Genomic DNA, 16,827 nt, shown 5'->3' with positions numbered 1-16,827 from the left:
TTTTTGAAAAATAAAGGGTATTGTGTGTGTTTTTTAATGTTGGTATGTTATATGTATAACATGCATCATTAAATACGAATAATAAACATGCCATTATAATTTTTTGCACTGTTTGCTAACTGAACTATAAAATCTATAGTGATACGGTAGAGTAAGCCATATATACAACCTCTGACAATAAAGTTCGGTGAATGATCCTGAATATCGAAAGTAGAGAATTCTTAATGAAACCTATCTTACTGTCCTTCGAAGTAGTCCCCTCGCATGGCTATGCACCGTTGAGAACAGCTGTACATGTCCTGGAAACTTTTAGAAAAGTCTTCTTTCGGGATGGTGTTCAAGACCCTCGTCACGTTCCGTTGGATGCCAGGAATATCCTCAAATCTCTGACCTTTCAAAGCAATTTTGAGGCTTGGGAAGAGAAAAATCTGGAAGATTCAGATCCAAATTTCTTGCAATGCATTGCTACAGAGGATGAGAGCTGGTGTGTGAGGTACGACCTTGAAACGAAACGCCAAAGCATGGAATGGCGTTCTCCTGCATCACCCTGTTGCAAGAAGGCAAAGGTGGAAAAATTGTTGTTCCCTCCAGCAGGAATTCCTTGTGGATCATGCCATCACTATCAAAGAAAGTGATAAGCATCGTCTTGATGCGTGATTTTTACGCCTTGACCTTCTTGCGACAGGGTGATGCAGGAGAACGCCATTATATGCTTTGGCGTTTCGTTTCAGGGTCGTACCTCACACACCAGCTCTCAACCTCTGTAGCAATGCATTGCAAGAAATTTGGATCTGAATCCTCCAGATTTCTTTCTCTTCCAACGCCTCAAAATCACTTTGAAAGGTCAGAGATTTGAGGATATCCCGGACATGCAACGGAACGTGACGAGGGTCTTGAACACCATCCCGAAAGAAGACTTTTCTAAAAGTTTCCAGGATATGTACAGCCGTTCTCAACGGTGCATAGCCATGCGAGGGGACTACTTCGAAGGACAGTAAGATAGGTTTCATTAAGAATTCGTCTACTTTCGATATTCAGGATCATTCACCGAACTTTATTGTCAGAGGGTATTTCAATGTTACATAGTTATTCATGCTGTTACTGTCTGAGCCTTCTATAGGAAAGGCACTTGGACACAAGAATTAATTATTTTTCGACATATCTTGTATTAATTAATAAATTAAATGTTTTAAGAACACATTTTAAAATGTGTGCTTGATTTAACTTTCGGTCTTGTGTATGTCTGTATGTACAAGGGCTGATTTTTTAGTAGTGGCAACTATGTTATAGCAACATCACGCAACGGAGCCAGGCAATGTTGTTTATACCATACATGCGTACCCTCCCTCAGAGTAAATGAACTCACTTTTCCCCCCTCCATGCCCATGTGCAGTGCAACAAGAACAGAGCGGTTGTGAGCGAGCAGTCACGGAGTGCAATCACAATGTTTAAGAAGCAGGAACAGCGGAGATGGTTAAAAATTGAATGTGTTAGAGGTCACACAGCAAAACAGTGTCACCATGGACTGCAACAGGCTTGCAGTGAATATGCATTACCGTACTGAACAGTAGCAAGGTGGGTAAGAGCTTTCAAAGAAGGATGCGAAAGTGTGTCCGACATGCCTTGGTCTGGTAATGCCCCAGTAAGTGACGAAAACGTGAAAATTGGGTCTGCGTTAGTGGAGACGGATCGAAACTTCACGATTCGTGAGTTAGCCCAAGGAACATGACTGACACCTTTGACTGTCCTTCACATCCTGAAGGAACAATTTGAGACATTCTTCTCGCAGTAGATTGCTCTCTTCACACTATCAACAGATTAGGCAGTGCCAACGGCTTCCACATTACTGGCAACACATTGTACGTAATGCTGCGGACTACATCGAAGGCCTGTAAAACTTAGAACCATGTATGTACGCTATGTGCCTAGAAAATAAATAGTTGCCACTAATAAAAAATCAGCCCTTGCATGTATGTGTGTGTGTATACATACATAACACTTAGACTCACACAAACATTACAGCAACAGTGAGAAGTTATTATTAAGTCAGTCAGTCACATATAACATCATAAGACTTCAATACATCGAAGAATTTGGAATCTTGGTTTTACTCTTCATGGAAATTTCCTTTTGTAATTGGGACTGTATTTAGTAATGTCGATCCTAGGATAAAAATGCAAAATATATTCCGTTCCTCCCCCTCCAATTCAAATTCTGTTCTCTCATACTTCACCTAATTGTGGTGCTTAACCATAGGCGACAACTCCATGGGGCTTGGGGGGGGCTCAAGCCCCGTCCCACCAAATAATTATGCTTAAGAGGATCTAATGTATTATTTTGCTTCTCTGTAAAGTTTACTCTGAATTGTGCCACATGAACTTAACTCTAAATACACATTTCAAATGTTCTAGACCATCAACATGGGGGGGTGGGGGGGGTGGGGGGGCTATGACCGGAAACAGCAAAACACATGACTTATTGCTATATACTAAGTATATAATTATTATACAGGGTGACAAGAAATAACCCGTACAAAGTTTGGCGTATCCTGCCAAGAATGTAGTGTATCGTAGCCAAATAATTGTTGTGTTATTGGATTCTCCATAGTCTTTTGTAACTGTACTTGTTGTTTCGGCTTCATAGCGATTACAGTCTTTGTGTTTCAGACTGTCAACCAAACGCAGTGCAATTTTTTAACTGTGGCGTCAGGGAAAGCGTCAATGTGAAATTGTTCGTTTGCTGGGTGTTCCAAAAATGACAGTCTCAGATGCAGTTCGGCGATTCAAGGAGCTCGGCCATGAAGGCGACCGTCCCAGAAGAGGAAGAAAGCCTACCATCAACACGTCCCAGAACCGCAAGATCATCAAAAAGCGAGTTCAGCGAAATCCGAGGGTCTCCATGAGAAAAGTCGCCCGTGAGATCGGGATCAACCGCGAATCGATGCGGCAAATGGCGAAAAAGAACCTCAACCTCAAGGCGTACAAGCTCCAAAAAGTTCAGCTACACACGGACGAAATCAAGCGCCTGCGACTCAAAAGATGCCGCCCTCTGAAGTGCCGGGCCGCAGGTCAGCAATGGGAGCGCATTCTTTTCACAGACGAGAAGCTGTTCACCGTGGAGCAGGCGCACAACCACCAAAACAACAGGATCTGGTCTGCAGAGGCTCTCGGTACCTCAGCCATCGTCCAACACCGCCAAAATCAGCAGTCGGTCATGGTGTGGGGCGGAATTTGCGCAAGCGGCAAGACGACCCTGGTTTTCGTTGATCAAGGGGTCAAAAGCAACCAAGAAGTGTACCGCCGCAACATTCTCGAGAACGTTGTCCTTCCGTGGGCCCAGCAGCACTTCGGCGATACACAATGGACATTCCAGCAAGTATCCGCTCCGGCCTACAGGGCGAAAATGACGCAAGTGTGGTGCAGAACCCATTTTCCGGACTTCATCGCATCGATGGAATGGCCGCCCTACTCGCCGGACCTCAACCCAATGGACTACAGTCTGTGGTCGATTTTGGAGGCCAGGGTATGTGCTAAATGCCACCACAGTTTGGAGTCGCTGAAGCAATTGCTGCGTCATGAGTGGAACCGATTGTCGCCCGAGGACCTGCGGCCCATTGGCCAACATTTCAAAGCCCGTTTGGACCTCTGTATCGCCGCCCAGGGAGGCCACTTCGAAACCAGTTGAACATCTTGTTCCTAAGGTCCCATGTCATTGTTCTTCAGTGTTGTTTTGCTCAATTGTTTCGGTTTAATAACTTTATGATCACAAACATTAGTACGGGTTATTTCTTGTCACCCGATATACTATTATATATTAATAGAGACATAATGAATTTAGCCAACGATTTGTTAAAGACTGTTAGGGAATCCCCTAAAATAATGCAAATATTTAGGAATATTATTGATGTGAACGAGAAGACTGGCCATACTGGACTGTGACCACTTTGCTCTCATCGGTGGACGTTGAGAGCCTCCAGTATTCAACAGATCTTAAAGAACTATGAAAACCTTCTCAATTTTTTTGAGAAATTTTCTGATAAAGATTCTACTGACGCAGCATCAAAATGTTCTGGATACCTGGAGACAATGTTTCACTTCAAGACATTTTTCTTTCTCTCTCTCTACTGCCATGTGATGGGTCTAATAGAAGACGTAAACTGTAAGATTCAGTCTCCACGGATTGGTGCTACAGAAGTGGAATCAAAACTAAAATACTTGACTGACATCTTTCAAGAAAAGCGAATGGGTTTTGAGCAGTTCTGGCACTAATTCACAGAGGCCAAACCCTGCCTCGTTGATGAGCCAGAATTGCCCCAGCAACATCGTCTCTAAGAGACTTGAAAATCCTGATGCTGCCAAACCTCACAAGTTCTACACTCCAAAAGAGTATTATAAATCAATATTAACTGACGTGTGTGACATAGTAAAATCATGTGTTAAACAATGACATGAATCTACAGGACTACAAAAAGTAACAGCCGCAGAGAAACAATGCATCTCAGCTGTGAACAGTTGCAGAACAATCTTTGAGCAAACGCGAGAATTCTTTCGCCAAGAATTGGATGCCGATAAGCTCTCCTTACACCTGTCCATGCTTGGTGATTTCGCCAAACAGAAGAACTACCATGCGTGACATAAGGAAGTTTCTTTTGAAAGACAGCACTCTCCAGGAGCTTCTGCCTGAAGTTGCGAAATTCATGATGCTCCTCCGCACTGTGCCAGTGACGACAGCCACAGCCGAAAGGTCATTCAGTGCTCCTCGCTGACTAAAGACATATTTGAGATCTACAATGGGGCACAAGAGACTAAGCAGCGTAGCGGTAGCCACATACATCAAACTGTGTTTGATAATTTGGACCTGAGACCGCTCATTAATGAGTTCATAAAAAACAAACAAAAAAAAAAAAAAACAGTCCTTTATTTTGAATCATGTTCATATGTTTTTGTTGTGTGTGTCACTTTATATCTTAGTGTACATGCTATGTGTTCTTTCATTTTTGGAAAATTAAATTTAAAAAGTAAAATATTGTAGCAAGAACAAAAACTATTTTCCTGTAGTTTACGGTTATTACAAGCATAAGAAAACAGTTTTTCTTTGTGACGTTTCAGGAGAACACACGCTCCTTTCATCAGACATTTATTTTCATTTTCACTAAAGATACAGTTATAACAATGGTTAGTAATTTTTTAAACAAAAAGAATCTGTTATATAATGGATGTTGTCAATGTTACATTGTTGTAATATAGCAACTTAACAGTGAAAAAAGCAGTCTGTTTTATTTTTATTTCAGATTTTTTTAAAAATTAGGAATCCAAAATATCATCAGGTAATTCAAATTCATCATTGTTTTCACAAAGTCTCTTGATGTTTTCTGTTACATTAAATTTTAAAGATGGCGGCTTACTCCAATTGTGAAAAAGAAAACTCCATACTGGATCTATGTTACCATTTTCATTATTTAATTTATTCCAGTGTTGTTCTGCAATGAACGAAGCTTCCCAGACATTCAACTCTGTGTTTCCCGTTAATCTTTTTAAAACCCTTCTCTTTTTAATCAAATGCTTCTCTTCGATGATATGAGTTGACAAACCTGTTCTTGGGTTTAGATTTATAATGTCCAAATCGTGTTCGTGCCATCTTATTGCCATTTTCCTTGCTGTTTGTCCCACATAATCCTTTGAACATGAACAACTTATTCCTGTGGTTTCCACATCTGGTAGAGAAACTTTTCTTATGCTTTTAATAACCGTAAACTACAGGAAAATAATTCTATAATGCAAGCAATGGGTACATACAAGAAAAATTAAGAACAAAAACTATTTTCCTTGCTATTTGTGTTAGTATTTATGTAAATAATTAAATAAAACTGTTAAATATTGTAATTATTTGTTATTTTTATGGGTACGTCAACATTAAGGTTATTTGCACCCGTCACATGTCCTTTCTTTACAGGTCTGTTGCGGACATTAAAACACACACATGCCCTCTCCAGGACTCGAACCCGAGATCTCCAGATCAAAGCAAGTTGAGTCGACTACGCAACACGCTCACCTACCGAGGCTGGCGTAAAACTGTTATGTTGCCCTATTAATGTAAATACATACTTTACAATAAAAATGTTAATTGTTATCTAAAAAGACAAAAGACATAGAGAGACTTTGAAACATTTTCTAAACGTTTTTCATGTTACATTTCATTTGCATGAGGAATATAATAGCTACTTAAAAACTGCTATACAAAGACGTAATTTTTATTTTTAAAAAAGGGGGGAGTGAGTCATTCATTCATTTATTTCAGTGATCATAGCCCCCCAATAATTTTGATAAGTCGGCGCCCCTGTGCTTAACCTATGGAGAAGTGAAATAACTAACAGAAAGAATAAAGATTTTAGCACAACAATAAATTGATGCATAAAATCTGCATGTTCTGAAACTAAACAAGATGGTTATTAGGATTTTAAAACTTGGAAAAGTGTGGATGGTGCAACTTTTAAACTTAAAAATATCTACAGAACATTTCCAACAGCTATCATCATTACAATGGAAAGGATTTTAAGGTGCAAAATTATGGTCGGGAAAGGGAGAAAAGTTTCTGAAAATGTTTTCCAAAAGGTGCAAAAGAAAGTGGTTATAAAATGTCTTCATTCAGGCCTAAACCAGTTACATTAACATTCTTTTTTCAATACTGTAGTCAATAACATAATTAGTAATAATTACATAAAGTAACCCATATTTAGGAAGTAAACGTGGCATTTACTGGGTTCCAAACAACTTGTTATACTGGTAATCCAACATTTCTATGTTTTCGAATGCAAGTTGCTGACGCTTTGACCTTAGGAGATCCTTATATGTGTAAAACTACATTATCTTGAGAACTATTGGGGCTGCAAAGATTATATTATACCATTTTATAGCTCTCGTTCTGCTCTACAAATTGACTGCTTGAGAGTGAAAATAATTTCTTTTCTGTCCAATTTTTAACAAAACATGAAATAAAAGGAATGAAAAAGGTGTTGAAGCATCAAACAGGGGGTAAAAATTGTGCTAATATCACAAAACAGTGCAACAAAGTGTGTTCATTTTTTTTGATACCATGTCCTAAATACATATCTCAAACGATTGGTATGAAAACAGATATATTTTTGGAAAGGTGCTCCACCTTAAAATCCGTTCCCTAATCATTACCGTAAGAAAAACAAGTGTGGCAATGGGGATGTCCTACACAACTGTCCTTTAATTCAAAGATGCCCTGCCCTCTCTCAACAGAACATGCATCTTTTGTGAACAGGAGCTACCTACGAAACTTGGAAATCCACTTACCGGAGCTGCTCGTGTCACTTTCGGCAAACACTTCATCTTCACCAATGAATGAATTACCCACTAACTCATTCACATACTGCTGTAAACTCTCATCTTCGCTAGAAGACTCTGAATCATCTGACCCCTCTGGGGTTTTCACATACGTAGCCATTTCAATACAATCTCCTGCAACAAAACATTAGTTAATAATGGTTGTTGAAAATTAGGTTCTTCAGGGTACAACCAAGACTTTGAACATACATAATCTTATCCATGTTTTTACTTCGTACAAAAACTGGTTTACACACAAGTGATTTTTTTCCCCCATGTAGAAAATCAACATCTTGTTTAATGTTTAAAAAAACATCCACACACACAAAGGAAATACCCAATCCAAGGTTCACGTTTCTATTGCTATTTGTACAAAAGTTAGGTACGTTCAGTCTCAGTTGCATGACTTTTCAGACACCCTGTATTATTCCAACACCAAACTTTATCTACAGCAGTGTTTCTCAACCGGCCCTGGAATCAATTATACCAAGCCACAAGAAGTTTTCATAAATTTGTCATTTTAATTTAAGCAGCAGTTTTCATCAACAAATATTTATATTTCTCAACAAGCCTAGACATAGTTAAAATTATTAGTCTTTTTGATTGTACCATAATTTCTTTATTGATATTTAATTTCAAGGGCACATATTAAATCATGTATAAACTAACCTCCATGGCAGAGTGGCTAGCACAGCATGATGCCAGGAGTCGTGAGTTTGAATCCCAGTCCAGGCATGAGTGATCAGTGAGTGTGTTCTTCATCAATTTCATCATATCATTACTCACCCTCATTATCCTAATTAACAAAAAGTGACAGAAAAGCAATGGTAAAATAAAATTAAATTAAATCAAATCTAATTAATGTATAAAGTATAAAAAATTATGAAGGTTATTTATGAGTAAAATTGTTGAGAATCACTGAGTACTGATTTCATATACACATAGGTACTGCAACCACTGGATTATAAGGATGTCAATATAATTTTAAATTATTGGTTAGAAAATAGTTTAGCAGCAGAAGTATCCCAGTGACTAACTAGGATGAGTGGAAATTGTAGCACGCATAAAACTATCAAATCATCCCAACTTTTTCATTTTGAACTACACTAAAAGAGCTAAAGATAAATTGTGATAGATGTTATCCTTGTTAAAACCATCCTACGATTGCAAAGTTGTGTGTCTACATAAAGGGTGCATATCAAATGACTACCAGCAACTTGCAGTCCCTTCTTTACCATTGTTATGTAGTTGTGGATTGGGCACACCGCGCTTTCGCTGTAAAAGCTATTACAAGAACAATGCTAGTTACATGTCTACGGAACATGTATTTCGGAAACAGTGGTATCTGAAAGCAAAAGTTTTCCTATCACCACCTCTACGCACCATCAACGAACTTAAAAGATCAAATCCAGGAAAAGGTGGCTCAAATTCCTGTGACTGTGCTGTGCAATGTGGTGTAACCTACCCAAAGCACAATGCATCTCAGCTGTGAACAGTTGCAGAACAAACTTTGAGCAAACGCGAGAATTCTTTCGCCAAGAATTGGATGCCGATAAGCTCTCCTTACACCTGTCCATGCTTGGTGATTTCGCCAAACAGAAGAACTACCATGCGTGACATAAGGAAGTTTCTTTTGAAAGACAGCACTCTCCAGGAGCTTCTGCCTGAAGTTGCGAAATTCATGATGCTCCTCCGCACTGTGCCAGTGACGACAGCCACAGCCGAAAGGTCATTCAGTGCTCCTCGCTGACTAAAGACATATTTGAGATCTACAATGGGGCACAAGAGACTAAGCAGCGTAGCGGTAGCCACATACATCAAACTGTGTTTGATAATTTGGACCTGAGACCGCTCATTAATGAGTTCATAAAAAACAAACAAAAAAAAAAAAAAACAGTCCTTTATTTTGAATCATGTTCATATGTTTTTGTTGTGTGTGTCACTTTATATCTTAGTGTACATGCTATGTGTTCTTTCATTTTTGGAAAATTAAATTTAAAAAGTAAAATATTGTAGCAAGAACAAAAACTATTTTCCTGTAGTTTACGGTTATTACAAGCATAAGAAAACAGTTTTTCTTTGTGACGTTTCAGGAGAACACACGCTCCTTTCATCAGACATTTATTTTCATTTTCACTAAAGATACAGTTATAACAATGGTTAGTAATTTTTTAAACAAAAAGAATCTGTTATATAATGGATGTTGTCAATGTTACATTGTTGTAATATAGCAACTTAACAGTGAAAAAAGCAGTCTGTTTTATTTTTATTTCAGATTTTTTTAAAAATTAGGAATCCAAAATATCATCAGGTAATTCAAATTCATCATTGTTTTCACAAAGTCTCTTGATGTTTTCTGTTACATTAAATTTTAAAGATGGCGGCTTACTCCATTTGTGAAAAAGAAAACTCCATACTGGATCTATGTTACCATTTTCATTATTTAATTTATTCCAGTGTTGTTCTGCAATGAACGAAGCTTCCCAGACATTCAACTCTGTGTTTCCCGTTAATCTTTTTAAAACCCTTCTCTTTTTAATCAAATGCTTCTCTTCGATGATATGAGTTGACAAACCTGTTCTTGGGTTTAGATTTATAATGTCCAAATCGTGTTCGTGCCATCTTATTGCCATTTTCCTTGCTGTTTGTCCCACATAATCCTTTGAACATGAACAACTTATTCCTGTGGTTTCCACATCTGGTAGAGAAACTTTTCTTATGCTTTTAATAACCGTAAACTACAGGAAAATAATTCTATAATGCAAGCAATGGGTACATACAAGAAAAACTAAGAACAAAAACTATTTTCCTTGCTATTTGTGTTAGTATTTATGTAAATAATTAAATAAAACTGTTAAATATTGTAATTATTTGTTATTTTTATGGGTACGTCAACATTAAGGTTATTTGCACCCGTCACATGTCCTTTCTTTACAGGTCTGTTGCGGACATTAAAACACACACATGCCCTCTCCAGGACTCGAACCCGAGATCTCCAGATCAAAGCAAGTTGAGTCGACTACGCAACACGCTCACCTACCGAGGCTGGCGTAAAACTGTTATGTTGCCCTATTAATGTAAATACATACTTTACAATAAAAATGTTAATTGTTATCTAAAAAGACAAAAGACATAGAGAGACTTTGAAACATTTTCTAAACGTTTTTCATGTTACATTTCATTTGCATGAGGAATATAATAGCTACTTAAAAACTGCTATACAAAGACGTAATTTTTATTTTTAAAAAAGGGGGGAGTGAGTCATTCATTCATTTATTTCAGTGATCATAGCCCCCCAATAATTTTGATAAGTCGGCGCCCCTGTGCTTAACCTATGGAGAAGTGAAATAACTAACAGAAAGAATAAAGATTTTAGCACAACAATAAATTGATGCATAAAATCTGCATGTTCTGAAACTAAACAAGATGGTTATTAGGATTTTAAAACTTGGAAAAGTGTGGATGGTGCAACTTTTAAACTTAAAAATATCTACAGAACATTTCCAACAGCTATCATCATTACAATGGAAAGGATTTTAAGGTGCAAAATTATGGTCGGGAAAGGGAGAAAAGTTTCTGAAAATGTTTTCCAAAAGGTGCAAAAGAAAGTGGTTATAAAATGTCTTCATTCAGGCCTAAACCAGTTACATTAACATTCTTTTTTCAATACTGTAGTCAATAACATAATTAGTAATAATTACATAAAGTAACCCATATTTAGGAAGTAAACGTGGCATTTACTGGGTTCCAAACAACTTGTTATACTGGTAATCCAACATTTCTATGTTTTCGAATGCAAGTTGCTGACGCTTTGACCTTAGGAGATCCTTATATGTGTAAAACTACATTATCTTGAGAACTATTGGGGCTGCAAAGATTATATTATACCATTTTATAGCTCTCGTTCTGCTCTACAAATTGACTGCTTGAGAGTGAAAATAATTTCTTTTCTGTCCAATTTTTAACAAAACATGAAATAAAAGGAATGAAAAAGGTGTTGAAGCATCAAACAGGGGGTAAAAATTGTGCTAATATCACAAAACAGTGCAACAAAGTGTGTTCATTTTTTTTGATACCATGTCCTAAATACATATCTCAAACGATTGGTATGAAAACAGATATATTTTTGGAAAGGTGCTCCACCTTAAAATCCGTTCCCTAATCATTACCGTAAGAAAAACAAGTGTGGCAATGGGGATGTCCTACACAACTGTCCTTTAATTCAAAGATGCCCTGCCCTCTCTCAACAGAACATGCATCTTTTGTGAACAGGAGCTACCTACGAAACTTGGAAATCCACTTACCGGAGCTGCTCGTGTCACTTTCGGCAAACACTTCATCTTCACCAATGAATGAATTACCCACTAACTCATTCACATACTGCTGTAAACTCTCATCTTCGCTAGAAGACTCTGAATCATCTGACCCCTCTGGGGTTTTCACATACGTAGCCATTTCAATACAATCTCCTGCAACAAAACATTAGTTAATAATGGTTGTTGAAAATTAGGTTCTTCAGGGTACAACCAAGACTTTGAACATACATAATCTTATCCATGTTTTTACTTCGTACAAAAACTGGTTTACACACAAGTGATTTTTTTCCCCCATGTAGAAAATCAACATCTTGTTTAATGTTTAAAAAAACATCCACACACACAAAGGAAATACCCAATCCAAGGTTCACGTTTCTATTGCTATTTGTACAAAAGTTAGGTACGTTCAGTCTCAGTTGCATGACTTTTCAGACACCCTGTATTATTCCAACACCAAACTTTATCTACAGCAGTGTTTCTCAACCGGCCCTGGAATCAATTATACCAAGCCACAAGAAGTTTTCATAAATTTGTCATTTTAATTTAAGCAGCAGTTTTCATCAACAAATATTTATATTTCTCAACAAGCCTAGACATAGTTAAAATTATTAGTCTTTTTGATTGTACCATAATTTCTTTATTGATATTTAATTTCAAGGGCACATATTAAATCATGTATAAACTAACCTCCATGGCAGAGTGGCTAGCACAGCATGATGCCAGGAGTCGTGAGTTTGAATCCCAGTCCAGGCATGAGTGATCAGTGAGTGTGTTCTTCATCAATTTCATCATATCATTACTCACCCTCATTATCCTAATTAACAAAAAGTGACAGAAAAGCAATGGTAAAATAAAATTAAATTAAATCAAATCTAATTAATGTATAAAGTATAAAAAATTATGAAGGTTATTTATGAGTAAAATTGTTGAGAATCACTGAGTACTGATTTCATATACACATAGGTACTGCAACCACTGGATTATAAGGATGTCAATATAATTTTAAATTATTGGTTAGAAAATAGTTTAGCAGCAGAAGTATCCCAGTGACTAACTAGGATGAGTGGAAATTGTAGCACGCATAAAACTATCAAATCATCCCAACTTTTTCATTTTGAACTACACTAAAAGAGCTAAAGATAAATTGTGATAGATGTTATCCTTGTTAAAACCATCCTACGATTGCAAAGTTGTGTGTCTACATAAAGGGTGCATATCAAATGACTACCAGCAACTTGCAGTCCCTTCTTTACCATTGTTATGTAGTTGTGGATTGGGCACACCGCGCTTTCGCTGTAAAAGCTATTACAAGAACAATGCTAGTTACATGTCTACGGAACATGTATTTCGGAAACAGTGGTATCTGAAAGCAAAAGTTTTCCTATCACCACCTCTACGCACCATCAACGAACTTAAAAGATCAAATCCAGGAAAAGGTGGCTCAAATTCCTGTGACTGTGCTGTGCAATGTGGTGTAACCTACCCAAAGCACTGGGAGTGTGTATAAAAAGAAATGGAGGTTATCTTGGTAATGTTATTTTCAAATAAACCAAAATCAAAATGGAAAGCATTGTATTTTATTTTGGTATTTCTTCTTCAATGGAAAAAGTAGTTCACATTATATGTTATTTTGTCTTAAATGTGAAGTATTTAGAACTGTTCGATTCATTGCCGCAACCTGTATATAAACTTTAATGTAAGCAAAAGCATGTGCGCATCACAGTTAAAGATTTTCGCATCTATGTACAAAGAAAATCCAAAATCCCACCTCGCTGGCCTCCGTGGCGGAGTGATTAGCTTGGTGTTCTACGACGCCAGAGGTCCCCGATTCGAATCACGGCCTGGGCATATGAGTTATTTGTGAGTGTCCCTTCATAAATCTCATCATATCGTCTTCGCGATTAGCCAGGTGTGGAAGAAATGCGAAGTAAAATAAACCAAATCACTCAGTCAAACATTCCCATCTTACTCAAAGACCTTGTGAATTCAATAAAAGATCTACCAATATCTACCAGCCGAATGTGAAATGTCATAAACCTAACTTTAACTGATTAGAAATATAATTTAGAAGTTTTAAACATACTTTTACTTTCCAGTGCATTGCTTTCATGCAGAAAAATTTGCAAGAAATTGAATGAAGTCTAGTCTAGATAACACAGTGGCCTTGACAAGCCAACTGGCAAACCATAGGACCTGCAGTGAGTCTCATTTATCCCGTGCATTCATTTGATTAATGTAATTTTCTTCCAGTTTGACTTTAGGGTTTAATTTCAAATGGCGTTGTGTTTGTGTTGCATTCGATATCAAAATTAGCTTTTAAGCCATTAATGTCCAATTCTAAGTACTATATCTAATACTTAGGTAAAAGTAAGTTGTCGTCCTCTGATAAAATCACAAATTGCACCCTGTTCTAATGTCTAAGAAAGAGGAAACTTTCATTTGACCTAGGAATGACATCGACATGAAATGAGTCGAGAATTGTCACAGCCTCATCTCGTCTCCTGTGTGGTGAGTTTGTTTGAGTTGGTGTTTTAAGTCCATTTTATGCACAGTAAGTAGTGTTGCCCACGAGACGAGACTTTGGTCTGTCTCGTCCCGTCTCGAGAAAGTGCTGTCTCGTCTCGTGTCCCGTCTCAAAAATATTTGTTTGTCCCGTCTCGTGTCCCGTCTCGAAGGGTTCTGTCCCGTCTCATCTCGTCCCATCTCGTCTCGTAAAAGTGATCCGGGTTATCATGCCAACAAAAGTCAAAAGTAGCAGAAACACAATATTTTTCCGGAAAGTGGGATAAAGTTCCAAATATTTTACTCATTGCGTGGTGAGAATAAATAAGGTTCGTTAATCATGAAGACATTAATGTTAAAAATGCAGTTTCTTGGTTACTGATTGCTAGGTATCGTATGAAATCTACCTTGTGGTTTTTCTCGCTTCCATACTATGACGGTATCAGGTTGACTACCATCATAATGTGAATAATAAAATTATTTTTATTACTTGAAATTTACAATTTGAGGTCGTATTTGGTAGTTTGTATTTGTAGAAAATTAATTTGCATCACTTTGGCTTTGATATAATTGAAGTACGTATGTAAATTGCACGTATTTAAAAATGTTTTATATCTCAGCGATGTAATTTGGGTTAGTGAACTATCACGAAAATTGCCAATTTATGCATAATCACAAATATGTTTGGTTTCAATAGCTTTTATTTGCTCTTTTATTGTTATATGGGCGCAAACATGTATTTAAAATGTATTATTAGCATGTACTAACCATTTAAAATTAATTTTGGTTGATTTTCGACAAAAACTTACGATTTGTTAAAATGAGCGCCTTGAAGAGTAATCCTAAACTTGGAAGTAATCCTAAACTTGTGAAACATAGCCAACTCACATAAAGGGAAAAATCTATGTTGAGCGTAAATAACCTTTTTCCCACCAAAATTATAAAACTTAAGATAACTGAAAAGGGTGAAATAAAATACATAAACATGTAATTGAATATTATAATATCTATTTTATTGTATCTTATCTATTTTACTAGCATTTTAATGTATAATAACTGTACAATTCAAAATTTGTAACTTGAAATGTATCCGCGAGTTTGTATACTGTGATAAAAGTGGTAACAGTGAGAGTTTGCATACACTGTGGCATCAAAAAGATCATCTTGGACTGACGAGAAGTCACAAAAATGTTTCGGAAAGTGAAATTTGAAGAATTTGATTAAAAAGGAAGATCCGTCGATATTTTAAAGCATATCAGCGCAGATAAGTATTATGTTTACTTTTAAAAGTTGAAACTTCATCGCTAAAGGCGTAAAAGGTCCAAAAGACATAAATTTGGTGACCGGCTGGAATCACATAAAATGGCAGCCATCTTCGTTTTATAAGGAATCTACGAATAAATATTATACATGCATGTAGAGACTTTAAATGTAAGGCCTATTACGTAAATGTACAAAAAGTGCTGAATTGGGATGTGGAAAGTGAATTGAACATATTATTTACATAATTCGTCTTGGTTTTCGCCGATTGATTATCGAGCATTTCTGGCCGAATTACGACGTACAAATCTGCGAAAGATCGGAAGTAATTCTTCTTAGAAACAATTTGACTTGAAGTAATAAAAGTAAAGATAAACCTGAAATATGCCAAAAGGTTGATGTAAAGCAATATTTATGCTTCATTGAACAAATAAATACTAAAGAATGTACAGAATTTATGTGTGAACTTGTCTAATTGATTGTTCAATTTTGTTTAAATATATTGTGCATTAATACTCGATTTTTGGTAATTTTCCTTGAGTACTAAAGGTGAATACATACTTGTGTCAGTAATTTTGCAACATAGAAAATTTAAAACTTGTATTTCTCGTATTTTATCATGTAAAATTATGAAACCATTTTCTTTATTTCTTTTAAATGTGAATTTCATCTCGACCGTATAGTTCACTAAGCCGAGGAAAGAAGGTCGTGTTAGATAGATTATGAGACTCATGTTTAGTCTCAGTTATTATTAAAGTAACTGAAACTCAATTTTGTGTTTTTAAAAGTCTCATAAAAGTCAATTCGTCTCTGATAGATAGATAGATTATAGAGACTCAGTTTGTCTCTTAGTTGATAAGAGCTAAATTGTCAAAAATTATTTAATGTTGTAAATTTGTGTTTAACTTGCTAGTCTGTTCCAATATTTAAAAATGCCGGAAACTGTTGAGAGTAATATCACACTGGCGGACATTGTGGCGTTAATTAATGCACAAAATAGAGTGCAAGCAGAACAAAATGGTGATATAAAGACTGCTTTGCAAGTACAAAATAGTAAAATTGACACTGCTTTGCAAGTGCAAGCAGATCAAAACAATAAGGTGGACGCAGCTTTGCATGCATTAACAGAAGCAGACAAAGCTCATACCAAGGAGTTCAAAGATCTTAAAATTGACATAGGTCAATTTAGAAACGAATGCATGCTTAGGTATGAAAAAGTAGAGAAAGATTTGCATACGCTTGACACAAAGGTAAAAGTTGAATTGGTATCGTTAGCCGAAGATGTTGATAATAAAATCGAGAGTGTGATAAACGATCTATCAAGGCAATTTGACACAAAGCTTGATAGATGCTTTAGAGCTTGTGAAGAGAATGATATGTCTCTGTGTTCAGTTAGGAAG

The 16,827-nt window shown here is 36.7% G+C and overlaps 1 protein-coding gene across 1 annotated transcript in view; it reads right to left on the bottom strand.

Annotated features, from left to right (window-relative positions):
* Positions 1 to 16,827, bottom strand: part of LOC145978096 (uncharacterized) — a 132,129-nt gene that overhangs the window by 20,032 nt on the left and 95,270 nt on the right. Inside the window, exons 8-9 of the mRNA XM_083110537.1 lie at positions 11,654 to 11,818; positions 7,320 to 7,484 (exon numbers count right to left, since the gene is read on the bottom strand). Coding sequence (XP_082966663.1) covers positions 7,320 to 7,484; positions 11,654 to 11,818 — 330 coding nt within the window. The remainder of the gene's footprint in view (positions 1 to 7,319; positions 7,485 to 11,653; positions 11,819 to 16,827) is intronic.

Source organism: Lepisma saccharinum, chromosome 24 (genome assembly GCF_977018435.1).
Source record: "Lepisma saccharinum chromosome 24, izLepSacc3.1, whole genome shotgun sequence".
Classification (NCBI taxonomy): domain Eukaryota; kingdom Metazoa; phylum Arthropoda; class Insecta; order Zygentoma; family Lepismatidae; genus Lepisma; species Lepisma saccharinum.
This window is presented reverse-complemented; position numbering and strand designations above follow the sequence as displayed.